Source organism: Delphinapterus leucas, chromosome 16 (assembly GCF_059928025.1).
Source record: "Delphinapterus leucas isolate spDelLeu-1000000601 "Yukka" chromosome 16, BTC_Dleu_Yukka2, whole genome shotgun sequence".
Classification (NCBI taxonomy): Eukaryota; Metazoa; Chordata; class Mammalia; order Artiodactyla; family Monodontidae; genus Delphinapterus; species Delphinapterus leucas.
The window spans coordinates 55,422,559-55,441,104 of NC_143144.1; the positions used below are offsets into that span (position 1 = coordinate 55,422,559).

The window sequence follows — 18,546 nt, forward strand, 5'->3', positions numbered from 1 at the left end:
CAAGGCAGAAAACGCAGACCCCGCAGACCCCGTGTGCTGCAGCCCCTGCACACTTACCATTCTCTGTGACGATGACATCCGTGTGGGAGCTGCCGTACTTGTGGATGTGGTCGATGGCCTCCTGCACACTGTCCACCACTTCAATGCACAGTTCCAGGTCCCCGTACTCAGTTCGGAGGGACTTCACTTCGGAGGGGCTGAAGGTCAGATAGGAGGCGAACTTGGGGCCTGCGTGAATCTTCACCTGGGACAGAGGAAATCCGGGGCAACGACGTAAACACAGCAAAAAGAGGCGAGCGCACACTCCTCCCTCTGGGATCCAACAGCAAGACGAGCCTGAAGGTGATGAGTCCAGGGCTCCTGTGGCCTGGAAACTAAACTAGTCCCTGCTTCCTTTTAGAGGCAGCCTTCCACCCTCCAGGATGCTCTGCTTTGGGAAATGCTGACGGCCACCTGTCAGCAATGGGCCCCCAGGAAAATTGGAGCAGGGATTTCAGCAGGAAGCCTCTGAATGTGAAGAATGTGCAAGGCATTTAATGGGCTACTGACATAAGCCCTTGACTGCTGGCCTTTTACTAAAACGAACACGTGACGAGAAAAATCCCATTCTTGGCATGTGGGACTTAGGCACTGGACTCAGACGGAAAGAGGGAGATGCCACAAACACACTTCTACTCCCTCTGCCCTGGAGAAGTCCTAGGCGTGCTTTAGAGGAAAACAGTGCTTGGCTGGAAACCACTTCAAACTGTGGTTAATCGTTAGATTTCTGACTTTGTCAGTCTGGCCCCATTTCCAGGTTCAGCTCAGGTCCAGATTCTGGGGCTAATCCTGCTTCTGGCTGGAGGAATTTAAGGATGCTGAGGCTGGTCATTGGGGACCCCGGTCACAGTGTGATCCCACTCAGGCCTTGTTCTCCGAGACCTTCCCAGGGCAGCGTTCACGCCTTGATTCTTTAGGGCCAAGCTCTTGACTTCGCTCAAGTCACAACAAACCGCATTTGTCATGTCCTCGTTACTCCCAAGGCCTTGAATGGTTTCCTATCTGGGACCACACTTCCTCCAGGCCTGGGGTCCAACCATGTTCCCCAGGGGCTGGAACCCCGTCCATGTGCAAGTCGTCCTCTGGTGTACTTCCTGCACTACAAGGTGCGGAAGTACACATACTGGCCCATTCTGACTTGAGGGATTTCAAGGCAATGCTGAGGATGACTGAGGATATTGTGGGTTTGTCTGAATCAGAACTGGGGGCTTTATTCCTGGATACAGGAGAGCTTTCCTCCTGTCCAGTCCAGGCCAGTGTGCTGCCTGGCATACGTCAGCACTCAAACAGGCCACCAGTGGAAGGTTAGGCCCCAAACGTAAGTGATCATGTGATCTAACTCCCTTATAATTTGTGGGGTACATTTATTTTCATTTTCCAAACTGGGACCACGCCACATTTATAAGATGACTGAAGTCTTCCTTTTCAGCAAAAGGATGGAAGGGAAGAGACACATGCTCAGGGTCAAAGCAACGAAGACCAGCAGTCACTTTCTCCACTGCTGTGCTAGTTTACATGATTCTGACATCAGATATTAAAGCTTAAAATGCATCCTGACAGAAAATTTAAGATTGTCCAGTTTCACCTGGAGGACATCTATCTTTCCTGCAATCAGGAATTTAGGATGGAGCATACATTTATACTCAAAACTTACTGGCACTGGTGGTTTATAATCTTAATGACATGGTAAGAAAATAATCCAGAGAGGACATTATACGAACTGCTCACTCCCAAATATCACTGTATCAATAAGCACATTAATATCGGTAATTGAAGACATCTGTGGAGGAGCAGCTGTATATAAATTTTTGGTTTGAAAACATCTCTGCACAATCTTTTCAAATCAAATCCAAACAAGAATGTGTGTTCAGAAACATAAACTGTATGCCACCTGAATAAGAGGTGGCAGGAAAGAGTCCATTCAGTGGGCTGCCACGTGACCTGCTTTATCTTTGAACCCTCTTAACACTGAACACACACCACTTTGGAATGAAGCTATTTGTGTATGGGTTTCTTCCATCCACTAGACTGTCAGAGGCAAAGGCATGTCTTACTCACTGTGTACTCAGCACAGAACTTTGTATATGGCAGATGCTCAAAAATATTGCTTCTCACACTTCCTTAAATGGTATGGCAGCTGCTCCCAGTCTGATCCCACAGGCTTCTAAATCTCGGGAGGGAAGACAGGAAGTGATGGACTTGTCCTACCTGTTCCACTCTCAGCATGTCAATGATCTGGTCAAATAACGGTGTTCTCAGCAGATCTCGGTGGATTAACAGAGTCTCTAAAGCATTACAGGCGGCTGGATATTCGCATTTAGAGTCTCTAACTGAAAGAGGAGGACAAAAAATGGTTTTTATTAACATGATCCTGAGCCACCGAGGACATGACAAGTATTTTGCCCGCATAAAACGGGACACCATTGAGCTCACCTAGTCTGGTGACCTTGTCGACACTGGCCTCTGAGTCCACGTACATGTGGCAGATGCCTTCACTGTGCCCCATCACTGGAATGCCCTTAGCAGCTTTCTGGATGTTTCTGACCAGCTGAGAGGAGCCGCGTGGAATGATTAGATCTATCATTTTGTCTAGGCGGCAAAGATCTTCCACTTCTTCTCTGGTATTCACCTGAAAAGGCAGAGAATAAAAGATAAAGATGACATCTTCTGATGACACAAAATATGGAAGTAGCAGCATCCCTTTCACAGATAAATGTCTATATCTCCTGAGAACTAAGTCTGATGCTCTGAAAACTTATTCCAAAAACAAGATTAAGGAACATCCTTGGTGGTCCAGTGGTAAAGAATCTGCCTTGTAATGCGGGGGTTGTGGGTTTGATCCCTGGTCAGGGAACTAAGATCCCACATGGCACGGGGCAACTAAGCCCGTGTGCCCCAACTATTGAGCTCACGCACCTCAACAAGAGAGCCCGTGTGCCACAAACTACAGAGCTCAAGTGCCCTGGAGCCCACGCGCCACAACTACAGAGAGAAAACCTGCACGCCACAACTAGAGAGAAGCCCGCGTGCTGCAACTAGAGAGAAACCCGAGCAGACCACACGCCATAATGAAAAGATCCCGCATGTCTCAACAAAGATCCCATGTGCCACAACTAAGACGCAACACAGCCAAAAATAAATAAATAAATAAGGAAAATAAATAAATATTAAAAACAAAAACAAGATTAAGTTCCTGATCATGGGAATTGAAAGTTGTCCAGCAAATGCTTATCAAACTCTACACATTAGGTCCTGTGCTCTGCATTACAAAACATGCAAGACAGGGTCCCTGCCCTCAAAGAACTGAGAGTCTGATAGGGAAGACAGGACTACCCTATGACTAGCCATAACACAGGACAGACATTTTTAAGATGCTAGAAGAGGTACAACGTGCTATCTCTGGAAGGTCGAGAAGGTACAGAGTATGCCAGGCTATGAAGATCACAAAAGGAAGTGGCTGCTCCGTTGGCTCTCTAATCACAGCCTAATGACATGTTGGTCTTGCTAGGGAGTCACAGTTCTCCACGACTTCTGCTGACAACCTCTACCCTGGGATGCTGGCTGGAGTGACTAAAGTGCTTGTGTTAGAACTCTGAGATTATGGACATTTTTTCCTTCCTCTTGATTTTTAATTTTCCCCCATATGGACATGTTACTCACAAGAGAAGTACAAATATACACACATGTACAAGAAGGTTCATGGCAACTTTAATCTGCATTGCACCAAACCAGAAACAACCCAAATGTTCATCGACAGAAGAAAGGATAAGCTGTAGTACGTGCATATAAATGGAATACTACACAGCAATAAAAAAGGGAAAAGTACTGCTAGATGCAACAATGAGGATGAATCTCATGGACATGAGAAAGAAATACCTGAACAAAAGAAATACAGATAAAAGAGTGCATTTTGTATTATTTCACTTATATGAAATTCAAGAATAGGCAAAAGAAATTTAATGTGAAGAAAGTAAAAAGAAAGTGGTTTCCTGGTGGTGGGGTGGGGCCTACTGATGGGGAAGGGCACAAGGGAGACTTCGGGGTACTGGAAATAGTCTGTATCTTGATGTGGGGGGTGGTTATATGCGTGTATGTAAGCGGACACAATTACAGAGCTGTTCACATGTGATTAGGGTACTTTATGTATGTTATACATCAATAAGAAGGAGGAGAGGAGGAAATCTGTCGAATTAAACTAGGGTATGGAGCAGCTGGGATTGGAGCCCCTACAGCCTGTGCTCTTTCTACCCACTATGTTGCTGTAAGAATAACCCAGCTTCTTGTCAGGGAGCGTGTAACAAGGCAGGTTTGTAGACACCCTCCTAGCAGCCAACGGAATCCTGGAATGTTGGAGTGAGTGGGCCTCAAGGGAAAAAGAGAAGGATCTGGAGTCAACCTAGGTCCAAATCTAAATTCTGGGTGATTCTGGCTAAGTTATTTTACCAATGAGCCTATTTTTCTTCCATCTATAAAATGGACCTAATAATTTTTCTCACAAGGTTGTTGTGAGGATTAAATGAGATAATGGAATGAAAGTGCCTTGCCCACAGTAGGTACTCAATAAAACTATCTAGTACTTCAAAACCTCCACTGGACGGTTGAGGAGAGTGACACAATGGTTAAAATAATGACCATAATAATAATAGTGTTAACAGCAGGACCTCATACTTACAAGCTGCATGACGGTTTCTGACAAACCTTCATAAAATGTATCTGTCTGACTTGGCCTAAATCACCACCAGTGAGCAGAACCCAGGCCTCACTCACAGTCTGGGTCTGGTATTCCTGTTGCCTGGGACCTTAAGAATGAAGGGCTAACAGGCATTCTTGTAAATCAGTGGTACCACGACACAGCTGTATGAGAGGGACCTTCCTGAGCCACTCAAGACCCATCTGGGTCAAGGCAGCCCTGCCATTGTCTAATGTCACCGGCACACTGGACCTGCTGCTCCTCCAATCAAACCTGTCTGCACTGGCTTGGCCTTATGTGGCCTAAGCTTTGCTTCAAACACCCAAAGACCTGACCTGGCCCCTCTGGGCCTGACCTGGCTCATTCCCAGGGACCTACCAGCTGTACGGCCTCCTTGATTCCATGGATTGAGAGGGCCTCCTGGGTCAGGAGGTGAAGAATCCGGTTGCTGTGTGAGGCCTCCTTCCCTCCTTTGAGTAACAAGCCATTACCACTTGCGATAGCCAAGGCTGCCACCTGCAGATCAAAGAGGAGAGCAATGAACCAAAGGGAAAAAGCAGTAAAAGTAAGGGTAACATCAGTGCTCGCTGAGCACATTTCCTGTGCCAACCACTGTTAATCACTTTGTAAGGCCTACCATGTTTCATCTTCACAACATTCCAGTGAATTAAGTACCTGTTTTATCCTCTGCTTTACACATAAGGACACTGAAGCACAGAGAAGTTGGTGACTCCCCAAGGTCACACAGCTTATAAGCGGCAGAGCTGGGGGGGGCCTTGACTCCAGAGCCAAAGCCCCGGACCTTAGGAACTCTACTGTACAGCTTCCTTAGCACCATTACGCTGTAACCTGAGTTAAGTGCCCAGGGTCACATGAGCACTCCCCTCTCTGGCCACGGTGGAGGACAGGTGCTCAGTGGCCTCTTGACTCAGGTGTTGTTCCACCTGACTCAGGCTGGGCGTCATCTCTGGCCACATCGTACCCGGGCCCTGTCACTGTTCCGAGAGCTCTAATGGCTGGTGCTGAGACCCTGGAGAGGACCAGAGCTGCCAGCCCCCGGACAGCTGCGGCAGAGACTGCTGGGAGGAGGAAGCAGGCCATCCAGGAGGGGGGTTAGTTACCCTCTTAGAGCCAAGAGCTAATGACACTCACCTGATCATCCAAGGCCTGAAGCTGAACTTTCTGAATGCTCTCAGGATGAATGAATGAAAATCTTCCCATTTTTGTAATGTATCAAAAGAAACTTTAAAAAACTTGCTTGAACACGTTAATCTCCAGATTAATGGTTCTTAATCCCTTTTTGTTTTTGTTGCTCATGAACCCCTTACAAAAATTATGTAAACTTTTCCCAGATAAATGCACAAACCCACAGCATTCTACATATAACTTTTAGGATTCCTGGATTCTGTGATGCCATGTGAGGAACCTCAGCTGTAACTGGCTGAAGAGGAAACCTTTCCCTCATGAAGTATTCGCTAGTATGGATAAAAGGTAGCAGAGAAAACTTCATGAACACGGCCTAAAGAGAGACTTAGGACCCACTTCTACCAGCTGGTGGGAGTTCTGCAGTTATCTCTGGGGGTTCTCTGTGAGACAGATATACAGCCAGAAAGGGGCTGAGGACAGACCCCAATGGTATGAGAGTCCCTTGGTGGACCAGCTGGTTTTAGGTCATGTCAGGGAATAGCCTCCACAGAGCATGGGGAACTCCCATGGTCACCTATGCCCTAGCGTAAAAAGGTACTGGTTCTTATTTATTTATTTATAAAATTATTTTTAAAAAATAAATAAATTTATTTATCTATCTATCTATCTATCTATTTATTTATTTATTTTTGGCTGTGCTGGGTCTTCGTTGCTGCCCGCTGGCTTTCTCTAGCTGCAGCGAGCGGGGGCTACTCTTCGTGCGGTGTGCAGGTTTCTCATTGCAGTGGCTTCTCTTGTTGCGGAGCCTGAGCTCTAGGCACATGGGCTTCAGTAGCTGTGGCACGCAGGCTCAGTAGTTGTGGCGCATGGGCTTACTTGCTCTGCGGCATGTGGGATCTTCCCAGACCAGGGATTCAACCTGTGTCCCCTGCATTGGCAGGCGGATTCTTAACCACTGTGTCACCAGGGAAGTCCCTTTTGTTTGTTTTTAAATAGAATCTCTCTGTGAGACTTTGGGGCTAGTGCAAAGAAAAGGCTCGTATCATCCTACTGGACAGTCCAGTGGGGAAGTGGTTCCAGATTTCTGGGCGAGAATTTTGGGCAATGAGCAAGACCACCCTCTAATACCACCTTGTACTTCAGAGCATGGCCACTTGGCAAAACCTCTGCCACATGGTTTTGCCTCAATTAGCCTGTGATTTGTCAGATTTCTTAAAGGGGGTCACACGCTAGTTTCCATTAACTACTGAAAGTTCTTCTTCCTAAGAGATGTACCTACAGGAAGCCATCTGCGACACTGATAATAAATGGGTCTTTTTCACATGGGCAAAACCAGCTATTAGATGAATGAGCCTGCAGTAAGTTAGCAGGGACCCTGTGGTCAGGGAACAAAGTGCTCCAGTGAGCTAAGTTTTTGTTTTTGGCCGCACTGCACGGCATGTGGGATCTTAGTTCCCTGACCAGGGACTGAACCCGCACCCTCTGCAGTGGAAGCACAGAGTCTTAACCACTGGACCACCAGGGAAGTCCTAAGTTTTTTGGAAATGTACTCCCGTGTCATGGCATGGGAGATTCATCTGGGCTGGAGGCCCAGCTCCATCCTTACAAATGTCACAGGAAAATTAACTTCTATAAGCTTCAGTTTCTTCAACTGTAAAATGGACATATGAATTACCTTTTTTAGAATTACCAGAAAAATCAAAAACATAAATTGCCTTAAGCGCAACCTGAGAATAAAGTCTCAAAAATTACCTCTGGGGGAAGGAAGGAAGGAAGGAAGGAAGGGAGGGAGGGAGGAAAGGAAAGAAAAGAAAGATATCTTCGGGAGATTTATCTGAGTCCTGAAAAGAAGCTCTTCCTCCAATTTTCTACCCTAATGGCAGGCATTAGTCACATACCTGGGGTAGACAGTCAGGGCGAGATTCAAAGATGACCAGTAGAACTCCAATCGGGACAGTCACTTGTTCGAGCTCCAAGTCTTTGGCAATTCGGGTCCGGCGCAAAACCCGCCCCACGCTGTCCTGTGAGGAGGCTGCGATCTGCCGCAGACCGATAGCCAGGCTGTTCAATTTAGACGTGGAAAGGCTCAAACGTTTCAGCAGAGGAGCTGCGAGTCTCCCTGAAGAGGTGTGAAGAGCACATGATGAAGCAGTAGACCTGGGCGGGCTATGGCTGTTTTACTGAACACATGGCACTGTGTTAGGAACAGACATGGAACTCAGGGGGTCTCAGGGAGACAAGGACATGTCATTTACACAGCTTTTCTGGGAGGGGCAGTTGGGCAGTATACATCATCATGTAAAGGTATGGACACACCCACACCCTTGGTGTCAGCAATTTCGGTTCCAGAAATTTGTCATTTGTATCAGCAAACCTGCACGTAGTGAGGATACTCATCACAGCATTTCTATTATAGTGGGAAACTGGATTCTACCTATAGATTCAGCCAATGGGGTACAATGCAGTTACTATAAATAAATGTCTGTATTTACTGATGTGGAAAGCTGTCCAGGATGTAGTTTGTGAAAAAGGCAAACTGTAAAACAGCATGTATGACATCACCCTAGTTATCACACATTGCATATACACGTGCAGAGAGATGTCGGAAAGCATCAAGAACAGTGATGATCTCTGCCTATCTTTCTGCGTTATTTAAATTTTTTATAATGAGTGAATTATTTTTATAAGCAGAAGTAATAAAGATGTTTTCTTTTGAAATAAAAACTTAAATAGAATTATGGTAAGTTCATATACAGAATTTTCTTTAAATTTGCATATAACAGCATGCACAGTGTGATCATCTCTCTCTCCACACACACAAACACACACATACTCAGGAAAACCATTTGGAATCACGTATCACAAATCATTACTATGGTTAATGTTGAATGATATTATGAAAAATTTCCCCTTCTTTTTTATAGTCACAACCACCAAGACAAAATTATAAAAAGACTTCTACTTTGGAGGGGAGGAGCCAACCTTATATTAAGAAAAAAAATTAAACCATAATTTTATCAACCAATTACATCAATTTCATTAATTTTCTTCACTTCTCCCCATGTGGTAAAAATCGTTTTAATTGTAGTGCATACTAAATATTATACTCTAGTTTTTTACCTCAATGCACGTACATTTTCCATGTTGCCAAAATTATTTTAATTACTACTAAATATTCCATTGAGTTGATACAGTTCAATGTACATGACTGTACCTATGTTATTAGACACTCAGGTTGTTTCCAGTTTTCAATGGTATAAATAATCCTGCTCTAAGAAACTTTATATACAGAGCTATTTTTTCCTCTTGCAATCTTTTCTTAGGGATAAATTTCCTGAAATGGGCTCACGGACTCAAAGGTGATTACCATGCTTGTGTATACCTGAGACTTTGTTCTTAAGCCATGTGTGTCTTTGCGGATTTCCAGAGAGAGATAACTGGGATCAGAAGTCAGAGTTCTACCAACAACTAGGTGTGTGACCTTGAGCAGCAGCTTTAACCCCTGTGGGTCTTAATTCTTTTAACTTAAAGAATTGGATAAGATGACAATAATAGTAATAAAGATTTCTTCCATTTATTTAAATTTTTTTATGGCTTTCCAATACTGCAAAAATTCAAAAGACCAGATGTAAAGTCTAAAGCAAGTTCCAAAGTAATGGCTCAAAAATGTTTTAAGGAATGAAAATAATGTTGATGAGCCCTGCAAGGTTTCTTTAAAGGGAACAGCACTAATTTGGATGTTCAATTTGAGGCACATTTATTCACAAGAAAAGGAAATTAAAAACCCCGTAAAATCAACCCCCATTATTTTAGGGTGGAAAAGACAGAGAATTAAGAAAAGGAGAGAAAGATGAGGGCCTACCTGACTCCACATATTTAGCTGTCTTCAATGAGAGTTCAGCCATCTCACTTATGCTACCATTAGCACCTCAAGGGCATTTCTGGATGGCAGACTACGTACTGGTTAAGGAACTAGGAGATAAGCTATCTTTCAACACAGGCTGCACAAACTATTTCCACAACTATTTTATATGCACTGTCCATCTGGGTTTCGTTCCCAGATCTGCCACTGGCTGTATGGTTTTAGGCATGTAACAACTTCTCTCCGCTTTAGTTTTCTCCTCTGTAAAACAGGGATAATAAATAGTAGGTACCTTATAGGTACCATGTTCTGAAGAGAAAATCAGATCCTGCCTTTTAATCCCTTAGCATAATATAATGCCCAGAAACACAGAAAGGCCTCAGTAAATGTTAGCTGCTATTAGCTTAATGTCTAAAATAGTGAGGTCCTCAATCTTTTTCTTTTTTGTCTTGAAATTGCCACAGTAGCCATGGCTTGTGACTGTGGGGAATGGAAGGAAAAAGCCCCTCAGTGGGTGGGGGGTGGGTAGGTGTTATATGGAATATCTGAGAAAAGGAGTGGAGGTAGTACGTGTACTTTGAAAACTCCCAATGAATACCAGCCACCAACCCTCAATGAAAATGATGTATACAGTATGTAATTTCTTCCATAACCATCTTGACTTTAGGCAGACTATAAGAATTATTAGTAAAACAAAGAATAAAACCCAAAATAAATCTCTCTATAACTAAGTTGCCTGGTCTTTACCTTCTGCCTCCTCCAAGTCTTTTTTGTTAGCTAACAGGATCTCATCTCGCTGGTCCGTCAACAGATCAGCCAGATGATGGATAATCTCTGCTCTCTAGGAAAAAAGGTAAAACATTAAAACAAATAAGCAAACATGTTACCCCATAAAGAACGCACACCACACTTTTAAACCTACTCTTCTGAGTGTGCCAGGCCTTGCTCCTAAATCCCAGTCATCAACTACTGAAACCTCCTTACTTCACTCATTCGTTTCCCACCACTGCTCCCCTCATTTTTCCTTCCTCTCTCACTACTAACCTCCCCATTTCTTCTCACTTTTCTTCCTCTTTTACCACTCTTGATCATGATGATTAGCAAACCACAGCCTTGTGGTGGGGGAGAGGGTATGATGAATTTTTCAGTTTGTCCATGAGACAGGCGCCAGCACTTTGAATCAGCATGACATACACATCTCACCTATTTAATAGCACCAGCTGTAAAGCTGATTTCCCAGGTAAGTTTTTGCATCTAGTTCTTCTTTTTCGACAATTATTTATTAAATGAATTCAGTCAAAGGGGAAAAACCCAGTTCTGGATGCTGGAGGAGACCCCAATCCTTACCCACCTGGATAAGGAAACATGGCAAATCAGAGTAGTGATTACTAAAGGAGTAAAAGAAGTGATTTAATGGAGAGAGAAGCTAGGGTTCTCCTGGGATTTCCTTTTCCTACTTGTAGTTATTTTAAATTTTCTTCTCCCTTCTCAGGCCAAAGTACTCCCCAGAAGAAACCTATATACATCACTTTCAAATCCAGCCTCAACACCACAACCCTTGGGAAGCCAGCACCCTGCTTCCACCTGACCTTCTCACACTTCATCGTGTCTGCTACTTCAACTGACTAAGTCACTGTGGACAGGGCAGGGCTATGACATGGAGCAGGCTCTGAACTTCCATCTTCTAGGTAATCTTGGTGATTTGGATGAGGTGGGAAAAGTTACTTTCCTACATTTCCCTGCCCAGTATGTGGCAGGATTTGGAAGGCTCTCTGGTCTCATGATTTTCATGATGCTTTTGATCAAAACATCATAGTGATGCAAAGCTACCTTAGGCTTCAAGCCTATACAAGACAAAAGGGAAAATGAAATTTAGAAAAAGAAAAAAGGCAGAACAAATCTGAATCAGAGTTGTAACTCAGATCTAACTCTACGGGACTCGAGGGATGAAGGGGGAAACAGCAGGCTTGACTGTGTACTAAACCTCACAGTTATGACTCACTCTGAAAACTAACAAAACTATCAGCTAGGGTTATTACCTGCTCAGGTTCCAAAGTGGCCAACATCCTTCCTCCTGATCGAGCCATTTCTCCCTGCTGCTCCACGGTAGGGCCTGCAAGAGCATTTGCAAACATCAGCTCACGGTCAGCTCACTGCCCCCTCACTATCCCAGACGTGCACGGGCTCCTTGCAGGCACACAGCACATGCTCAGGGTCTTGGCATGCTTTTTTCACATCCAGATATCACTCTGACCAATAAACTGGCAGAAGAGCATACCAGATTAACTCAGGCAGAAACACAAGAACCTGTCTGCATTTGTGGGGCAGACAATATGATTTATGTCTTCTAGAGTTCTGCTCAATTCCACTTTGGCTTACATTTTCGAATGTGTTTGCATTTCTGAATGCAGATTATACAGCAGTGCTATCTTTGGGAACACCTGAGAGAGCACATACTATTTCTTATGCATCTTTGCATCTCCAGTGTTCATTAGTATCTGGCATCCAGCATGGGCCTAGCAAATGTTTCCTGAGAAAATGGATGCTGATATTCTTTCACTTAGTGATTTTAGTGAGAACAGGAGGCCTAGTTAGGCAGGTTAGATAAGTTTTACAAAACCAAAGTAGAATCCAATTTTGCAAGCAGTGTTCGAAACTATACCATATTTCATGTTAGCACATGAATTTTGTAAGCTCTCCTCCCAGAGGGAGAGCTCAGTGTTCAGCCCCATCTAGGCCATGGAGTTACTAGCAATCATCCATAGACCATGGGACTCTACGAAGAACTACTTACCTGCAGGCTTTACTTCGGAAAAGAAGGTGCCAACTTTCTTTCCCTCCACGATGTCTGTGATGACATGCCCAGACACCTTCGGGTGGGTCCCATTGGCAATGACCACAGAAGTACCACCCTGCAAAGCCCAGAGGGCTGCTTTCACCTAACAGGAGAAGTTAGATCCATGGATAAGATTCAGACCTTTGTAGGGTCTAGGCCCCTGCACTTTAAACATGCAAAAACATAGAAAATACAACGTGATATTGAGCAATTTAATTATCTGTAGGAAGGTTCTGCACAGTTCAGAAGCTCTCAAGACACGCTCAGCCCATGCACTCTTCCCAACCCAACCCTGCCATGTGTTGTCTAAAGATAAACCAATCTGCCCCTTGTGCTCAGCGTGTTCTCTAAGGCTCTCTAGTACTGGGACACATAACTTCTACATTGGACTTATTGTGCCAGCTTGCAGCGGCCAGCTTGCTGCTTGCCTGGAATCTGATCATGAGCACTCTTGGGCTTTTGTACCTGGGGTTCTCGTCCTCCTCTCTGCCATTGCTACGTATGATTCTGTACCTAAAGGGTATAACTTCTTAGAACAATTAATGTGAGAGAAGAACTTTTTAAAGGTTTCATCAAAAAATATTTGAGCTCTGGGGCTTCCCTGGGGGCACAGTGGTTGAGAGTCTGCCTGCTGATGCAGGGGACGCGGGTTCGTGCCCCGGTCCGGGAAGATCCCACATGCCGCAGACCGGCTGGGCCTGTGAGCCATGGCCACTGAGCCTGTGCGTCCGGAGCCTGTGCTCCACAACGGGAGAGGCCACAACAGTGAGAGGCCCGCGTACAGCAAAAAAAAAAAAAAAAAAAAAAAAAAAGAAAGAAAGAAGATATTTGAGCTCTAATATTAACACTTAGAGGATTTATGAATTATGAAAAAATATAGACCCTGCCCTTGAGGAGGTTATAATATGAACACACGCTTAATATATTAATAAAAATACATAGAAAGACATGACTAAATATAGGTACACAATATGCATTAAACCTGTATTTAGATATGTGTATCTTTAAGTGTGTATGTGCATCAGCCCTCAATTACAAAAGTAAGAAGGATAAAATACAGTTTGGTTTTTAAATTAGTTACAGGCAATAAAGGCACCAGATTCTTACCTTGGCTTCCATGCCACCCATTCCCACTCTGGACTTGGTTCCGAATGTCACGGACTGCTGATCACCGGGATAAAATATATCAATGAGCTTTGCATCATCTGACCCTGGGGGGTTGTCAAAGAGGCCTAAAAAGTGGACAAGAGTCGGTAATGCTGTTTAACAGAAGTGAGCATCCCCCAAGACAGACCTCCAGAGGGACCTGCCAACTATAACTACTCTGTACTCGACTCATCCAGATAAATTCTGCTATTCCACCAGCTCGAACAAGAAAAGAGGTCAAGGGATTCGTGGAGTCTACTCACACTGAAAACCAGCTCCGGGAGGACGCACCTTACATACTTTTATAACTTTGCCTGATGAATGAATGTTTGCCAGCAACAGAGCACGGCCATATCCCTGCCACAGAATGTACTGGCCCTGCCCACAGTCTACAGGGAAGCTATCCTCACCTTTGCCATTTCTACTATGATGCTGAACCTTAAGGATGCAACTGAAAAAGATGAGTGGCTTTTTCACAAACAGTGCAGCAGCTGTATACTGTTTAATGTGACTCTTTCCAAGGGCATGACATATGAAACAGGTTCTCATTAACTCTCACAGTACCCTTTGAAACAGTCACATTATACTCCCCACATTATGGGTAAGCCTTTCTGAAGGTTAGGCTGAGTTAGCAGAAGAGCGCATGACTCTTGGCTTTCAGTCTGGATTTGTCACCACAAAGCCTGTGTCCTCTTTATAACTGAGTAGCGTGACATAAAATAAGAGGTACACAAAATGTTACATGCATACCATCCGAGATTAAAAATCCTCACAATTTCACTTCAAAAAAGAATGTGTCTGAGCCTTATAAGGGGAAAAGAGGGCCTGAGAAAATGGAGTCGTGTCAAGGTCTAAGAGGCACACAGACAGGGAGGAACTGCTAGTGGTCAGGAACTGGCTGAAGGACATTTTAGGCAGTGATGTTTTTGGGTTTTAAGTTACTGCTTTTCCTGTGCTAAAATATACCCCTGTGTTCCACTGTTCCAAATCATTTTTTTTTAAATAAATTAATTAACTAATTAATTAATTTTTGGCTGTGTTCGGTCTTCGTCGCTGTGCACGAGGTTTCTCTAGCTGCGGACAGTGGGGGCTACTCTTCGTTGCAGTGCACGGGCTTCTCATTGTTGCGGCTTCTCTTGTTGTGGAGCACGGGCTCTAGGTGCGCAGGTTTCAGTAGTTGTGGCACATGGGCTCAGTAGCTGTGGCACACGGGCTTAGCTGCTCTGTGGCATGTGGGGTGTTCCTAGGCCAGGGCTCGAACCCGTGTCCCCTGCACTGGCAGGCGGATTCTTAACCACTGTACCACCAGGGAAGCCCTATTCCAAATCTTTAACACAACCGTGCCATGTGCATCCTTAAGAGAGTAAGTGAATCAGAGCAGTGAGGACATTAGTGTCCAGTGCACAACAAAGTAGTGCAAACCACGAGCAGCAATTACAGGGAGAGAGAAATAACCTCTCACAACCCCTATCCGCCTCAACCCAGCACCCCACAGTTCCCAGGGTCTTCTGCTGGGTTCATCTCAGAAGGAACTATGCTATGAGATCATGAGTAGTACTGGACAATTCTAAGGCAAACCCCCAGAGACACCTAGGAGTTCCTAGCGTTCTGATATTCTGCCTCCTCCTCTTCTTTATAGCAGCTCTCAAACCCACCAAGAGCATATTTAAAATTCAGATAATGTTCTAAAAATCAATATTCAGTGGATAACTAATCAGAGTGAAAAGCACAAGCCTGCCAACGACCAGTTTTGGTGTTTGAGGCTGCATTAAAACTAAGGTTTACTAGAGTCTAGTTCAAGTTGGATTTTATATATTGATCTCTCAAACTCATATCCTTTGCCTTGCTAGGCAGTATAGGAGAGAAGAGTGTAGATTTTTAAACTGAAAAGATTTAGATTCAAAACCAGCCTCTGCCAAGTATTAGCTATGTGACTTTGAATAAACCATTTAACTAATGTGAACGCAATTTTTAATTTCTTCATCTGAATAATAGGCTAACCTACCTACTTTGCAGGGTTGCTACAAGGGTGAGTAAATTGACATTTATAAAGCACCTAGCACAGTATTTGTACACATCAGAAGTTGAAAAAAAATCTTGTGACTAACCAAAATGCCTTGCTCTTCAGAGTGGCTTACTCTTACCCCAGCTTAGTTGTTCCTATCCTGAGACTTCAAATTTACAGTGAATAAACATGGTACCAAGACTTCATACAGGTAAAGATACTGATCTGTAAGTATGGTATCTCTGACCCTCCACGTGCACAGGAGACAGATCCCAGCACTGGTACCTGCCCCTGCCTCCACCAGGCAGCCCCCTGACCTTCACTTATGCTGCTGAAGTGTAAACTGGGGAACAAGTCCTGCCATATTAACCTGCCATGGGTGTGGGCAGGGAACTAAATAGGTTTTTCTGACTTCCTGGGAATGTAATGGGAGACTTTTGGGATCCTGTAGGTTTGGCCTATTTTAGACACATCTACCATATCTATGGGTCAAAATGTAAAACGGGGACAGCTTAAGAAAGTGAGACGAGTGAATGGAGAGCCAAGGTGGAGCCAAGAGGGGCCCCTCCACGAAGAAGGCGAAAGCAGAGAGGAAAAGAGTAACACAGAAGAACACAGTGGCCATACAGCCTGGATTTTCTGCAGTGGCTCCAATTTAAAATAATGTGTCTTGTGATTTACATTAAAACTAAAAGTGATCAAGACCCCAATGAGGTATCACTTCACACCCATGAGGATGGCTACAATCAAAAAGGCAGATACCAAGAGGGAAATGTTGATGAGGATGTGGAGAAACTAGAACCCTCATACACTGCTGGGAAAATGTAGAAAGGTGCAGTTGCTTTGGAAACCAGGCTGGTATTTCTTCAAAAGGCTAAACATATGATCCAGCAATTCTACTGCTAAGTAAAATAAAGAGCATCTTCACACCAAAACTTGTGCACAAATGTTCACAGAAGCATTAGTCACAATAGCTTAAATGTCTACCAGCTGCTGAGTAGGTAAATAAAATGTGGTATATCTATATAGGGGAATATGATTTGGCAATAAAAATAAATGAAGTACTAATATGTGCTATAGTATCAGTAAACCTTGAAAACATTAAGTGAAAAAAGCCAATCACAAAGGATCACATACTGTATGATCACATTTATATAAAATGTCTAGAACAAGCAAATCAACAGAGACAGAAGGTAGATTAGAGGTTGCCAAGGGCTGGAGAGTTTCAGGTGAAGTGAGGAACGATTGCTAATGGGTATGGGTTTCTTGATGGGGTGATAAGAAATGTTCTAAATTGTGGTGAGGGTTGAACAACTGTATGGATATACTAAAAATCACTGAAATATAAATTTTAAATAGGTGAATTGTATGTTACGTGAATTGTATCTCCATAAAGCGGTTATAAAAAAAAAAAATTAAAGTGCCTGGAGGTAACAACATTTCAGCATTCAAACTTCATCTCCCAGACCACCCCCACCTTCTTTTGAATCATAAAACCCTTTGTGGACCATAGGGCTCAGAAAATAATGGTCCATAGTTAAAAAGATCAGAAGCGCTCAAACAAAGAGGGGAACTCATGTGCTCACACATACAGTATTTAAAACAAAGACTGGATAAAAAGAAAAGGCATTACTTTGTACCTTCTACATCTGAAAGAACAATTAAGAGGTCAGTCTTCATTTCCACAGCCAGACGGGCAGCCAGGCTGTCGTTATCTTTAACACTAATAACCTAAAATGCAGGTAAAAAGTCGTGAGCTTTGCAGTTCAAAAAGTTCACGGAAGCACTCAGCTAGGCTCTGACAGGAAAAATTAACAACCCTGAGTATGTGCATGACAGCTCTTACAGGCCTTTCAGTTTGCAAAACACCAAGCCTACTGGCAACCCCCTTTCCAAATATGCACCCTTCTATCCACTGACATACACAAGCCATGCTCACAGCACCACCTTAAATCACTATTGCGCCTCACCCAGTTGAACGAAACCCCCTGTCTTCAGAAGAGCTTATACAGCCACCGCTCCAGGATGCCAGCTTCTCTCCCCATCTCTCCATCTTGTTTATGCCCAACGTCCGGTGTTAGTACATGCAGCATAGCATGGCATTAGTGTCTACAGCATGCTCAACCCTCGGTAATACTTTACCCACATTTACCCCCTGGAGATCACTATTGGGCTCTGCTGGGGGCACAACAGCATCGTTTGTGTTGACAATGGGGACGATGTTCATTCGGAGGAGCTCATGAAGTGTTCCATTGAGGTTCCGGCGCTTCTGCTCATCGTGGAAATCCAAATTGGTCACCAAAATCTATGGGGATATATGTATATGTATAGCTGATTCACTTTGTTATAAAGCAGAAACTAACACACCATTGTAAAGCAATTATACTCCAAAAAAGATGTTAAAAAAATAAATAAAAATAAAAGGGGTAAAGAGATTGAAAAATGCAGGAGACAGGAAAATGATGAACTTCCGAGGAACAGCATCCAAAGGATGCTAAGAGTAGAGGAGTTAAGAATGGAACACACATCTTTGGAGACTTATCCTGTACAGTTCAGAATGGAACACACATCTTTGGAGACTTATCCCGTACAGTTCAGAATGGAACACACATCTTTGGAGACTTATCCCATACAGTTCAGAATGCAACACACATCTTTGGAGACTTATCCCATACAGTTCAGAATGGAACACACATCTTTGGAGACTTATCCAATTCTTTTGGAGATTGGAAAAAAGTTAGAATCACCTGGAAGATTTATTTTAGGATGCTTAAGACTTTTGCAAAAGTACTTTAATCCTCAGAGAGCTATGAAATCTCGTC

The 18,546-nt window shown here is 43.8% G+C and overlaps 1 protein-coding gene across 12 annotated transcripts in view; it reads right to left on the reverse strand.

Moving 5' to 3' along the window:
- The window catches only part of ALDH18A1 (aldehyde dehydrogenase 18 family member A1), a 52,478-nt gene that overhangs the window by 9,305 nt on the left and 24,627 nt on the right, over window positions 1-18,546 (reverse strand). For 10 of the 12 annotated variants that reach the window (XR_016387988.1, XR_016387989.1, XM_089897270.1 and 7 more), the window contains 11 exons: window positions 17,871-18,029; window positions 17,365-17,455; window positions 13,681-13,805; window positions 12,532-12,676; window positions 11,777-11,850; window positions 10,485-10,578; window positions 7,774-7,994; window positions 5,108-5,245; window positions 2,473-2,668; window positions 2,248-2,369; window positions 58-244 (listed from right to left, as the gene is read on the reverse strand). Coding sequence is in view for 10 of the 12 variants with exons in the window: in XM_089897270.1 (XP_089753396.1) it covers window positions 58-244; window positions 2,248-2,369; window positions 2,473-2,668; window positions 5,108-5,245; window positions 7,774-7,994; window positions 10,485-10,578; window positions 11,777-11,850; window positions 12,532-12,676; window positions 13,681-13,805; window positions 17,365-17,455; window positions 17,871-18,029 (1,552 nt within the window). In the remaining 2 variants the exon portion in view is untranslated. The remainder of the gene's footprint in view (window positions 1-57; window positions 245-2,247; window positions 2,370-2,472; window positions 2,669-5,107; window positions 5,246-7,773; window positions 7,995-10,484; window positions 10,579-11,776; window positions 11,851-12,531; window positions 12,677-13,680; window positions 13,806-17,364; window positions 17,456-17,870; window positions 18,030-18,546) is intronic. The other 2 variants (XM_022569247.3, XM_089897267.1) reach the window with 1 other exon arrangement.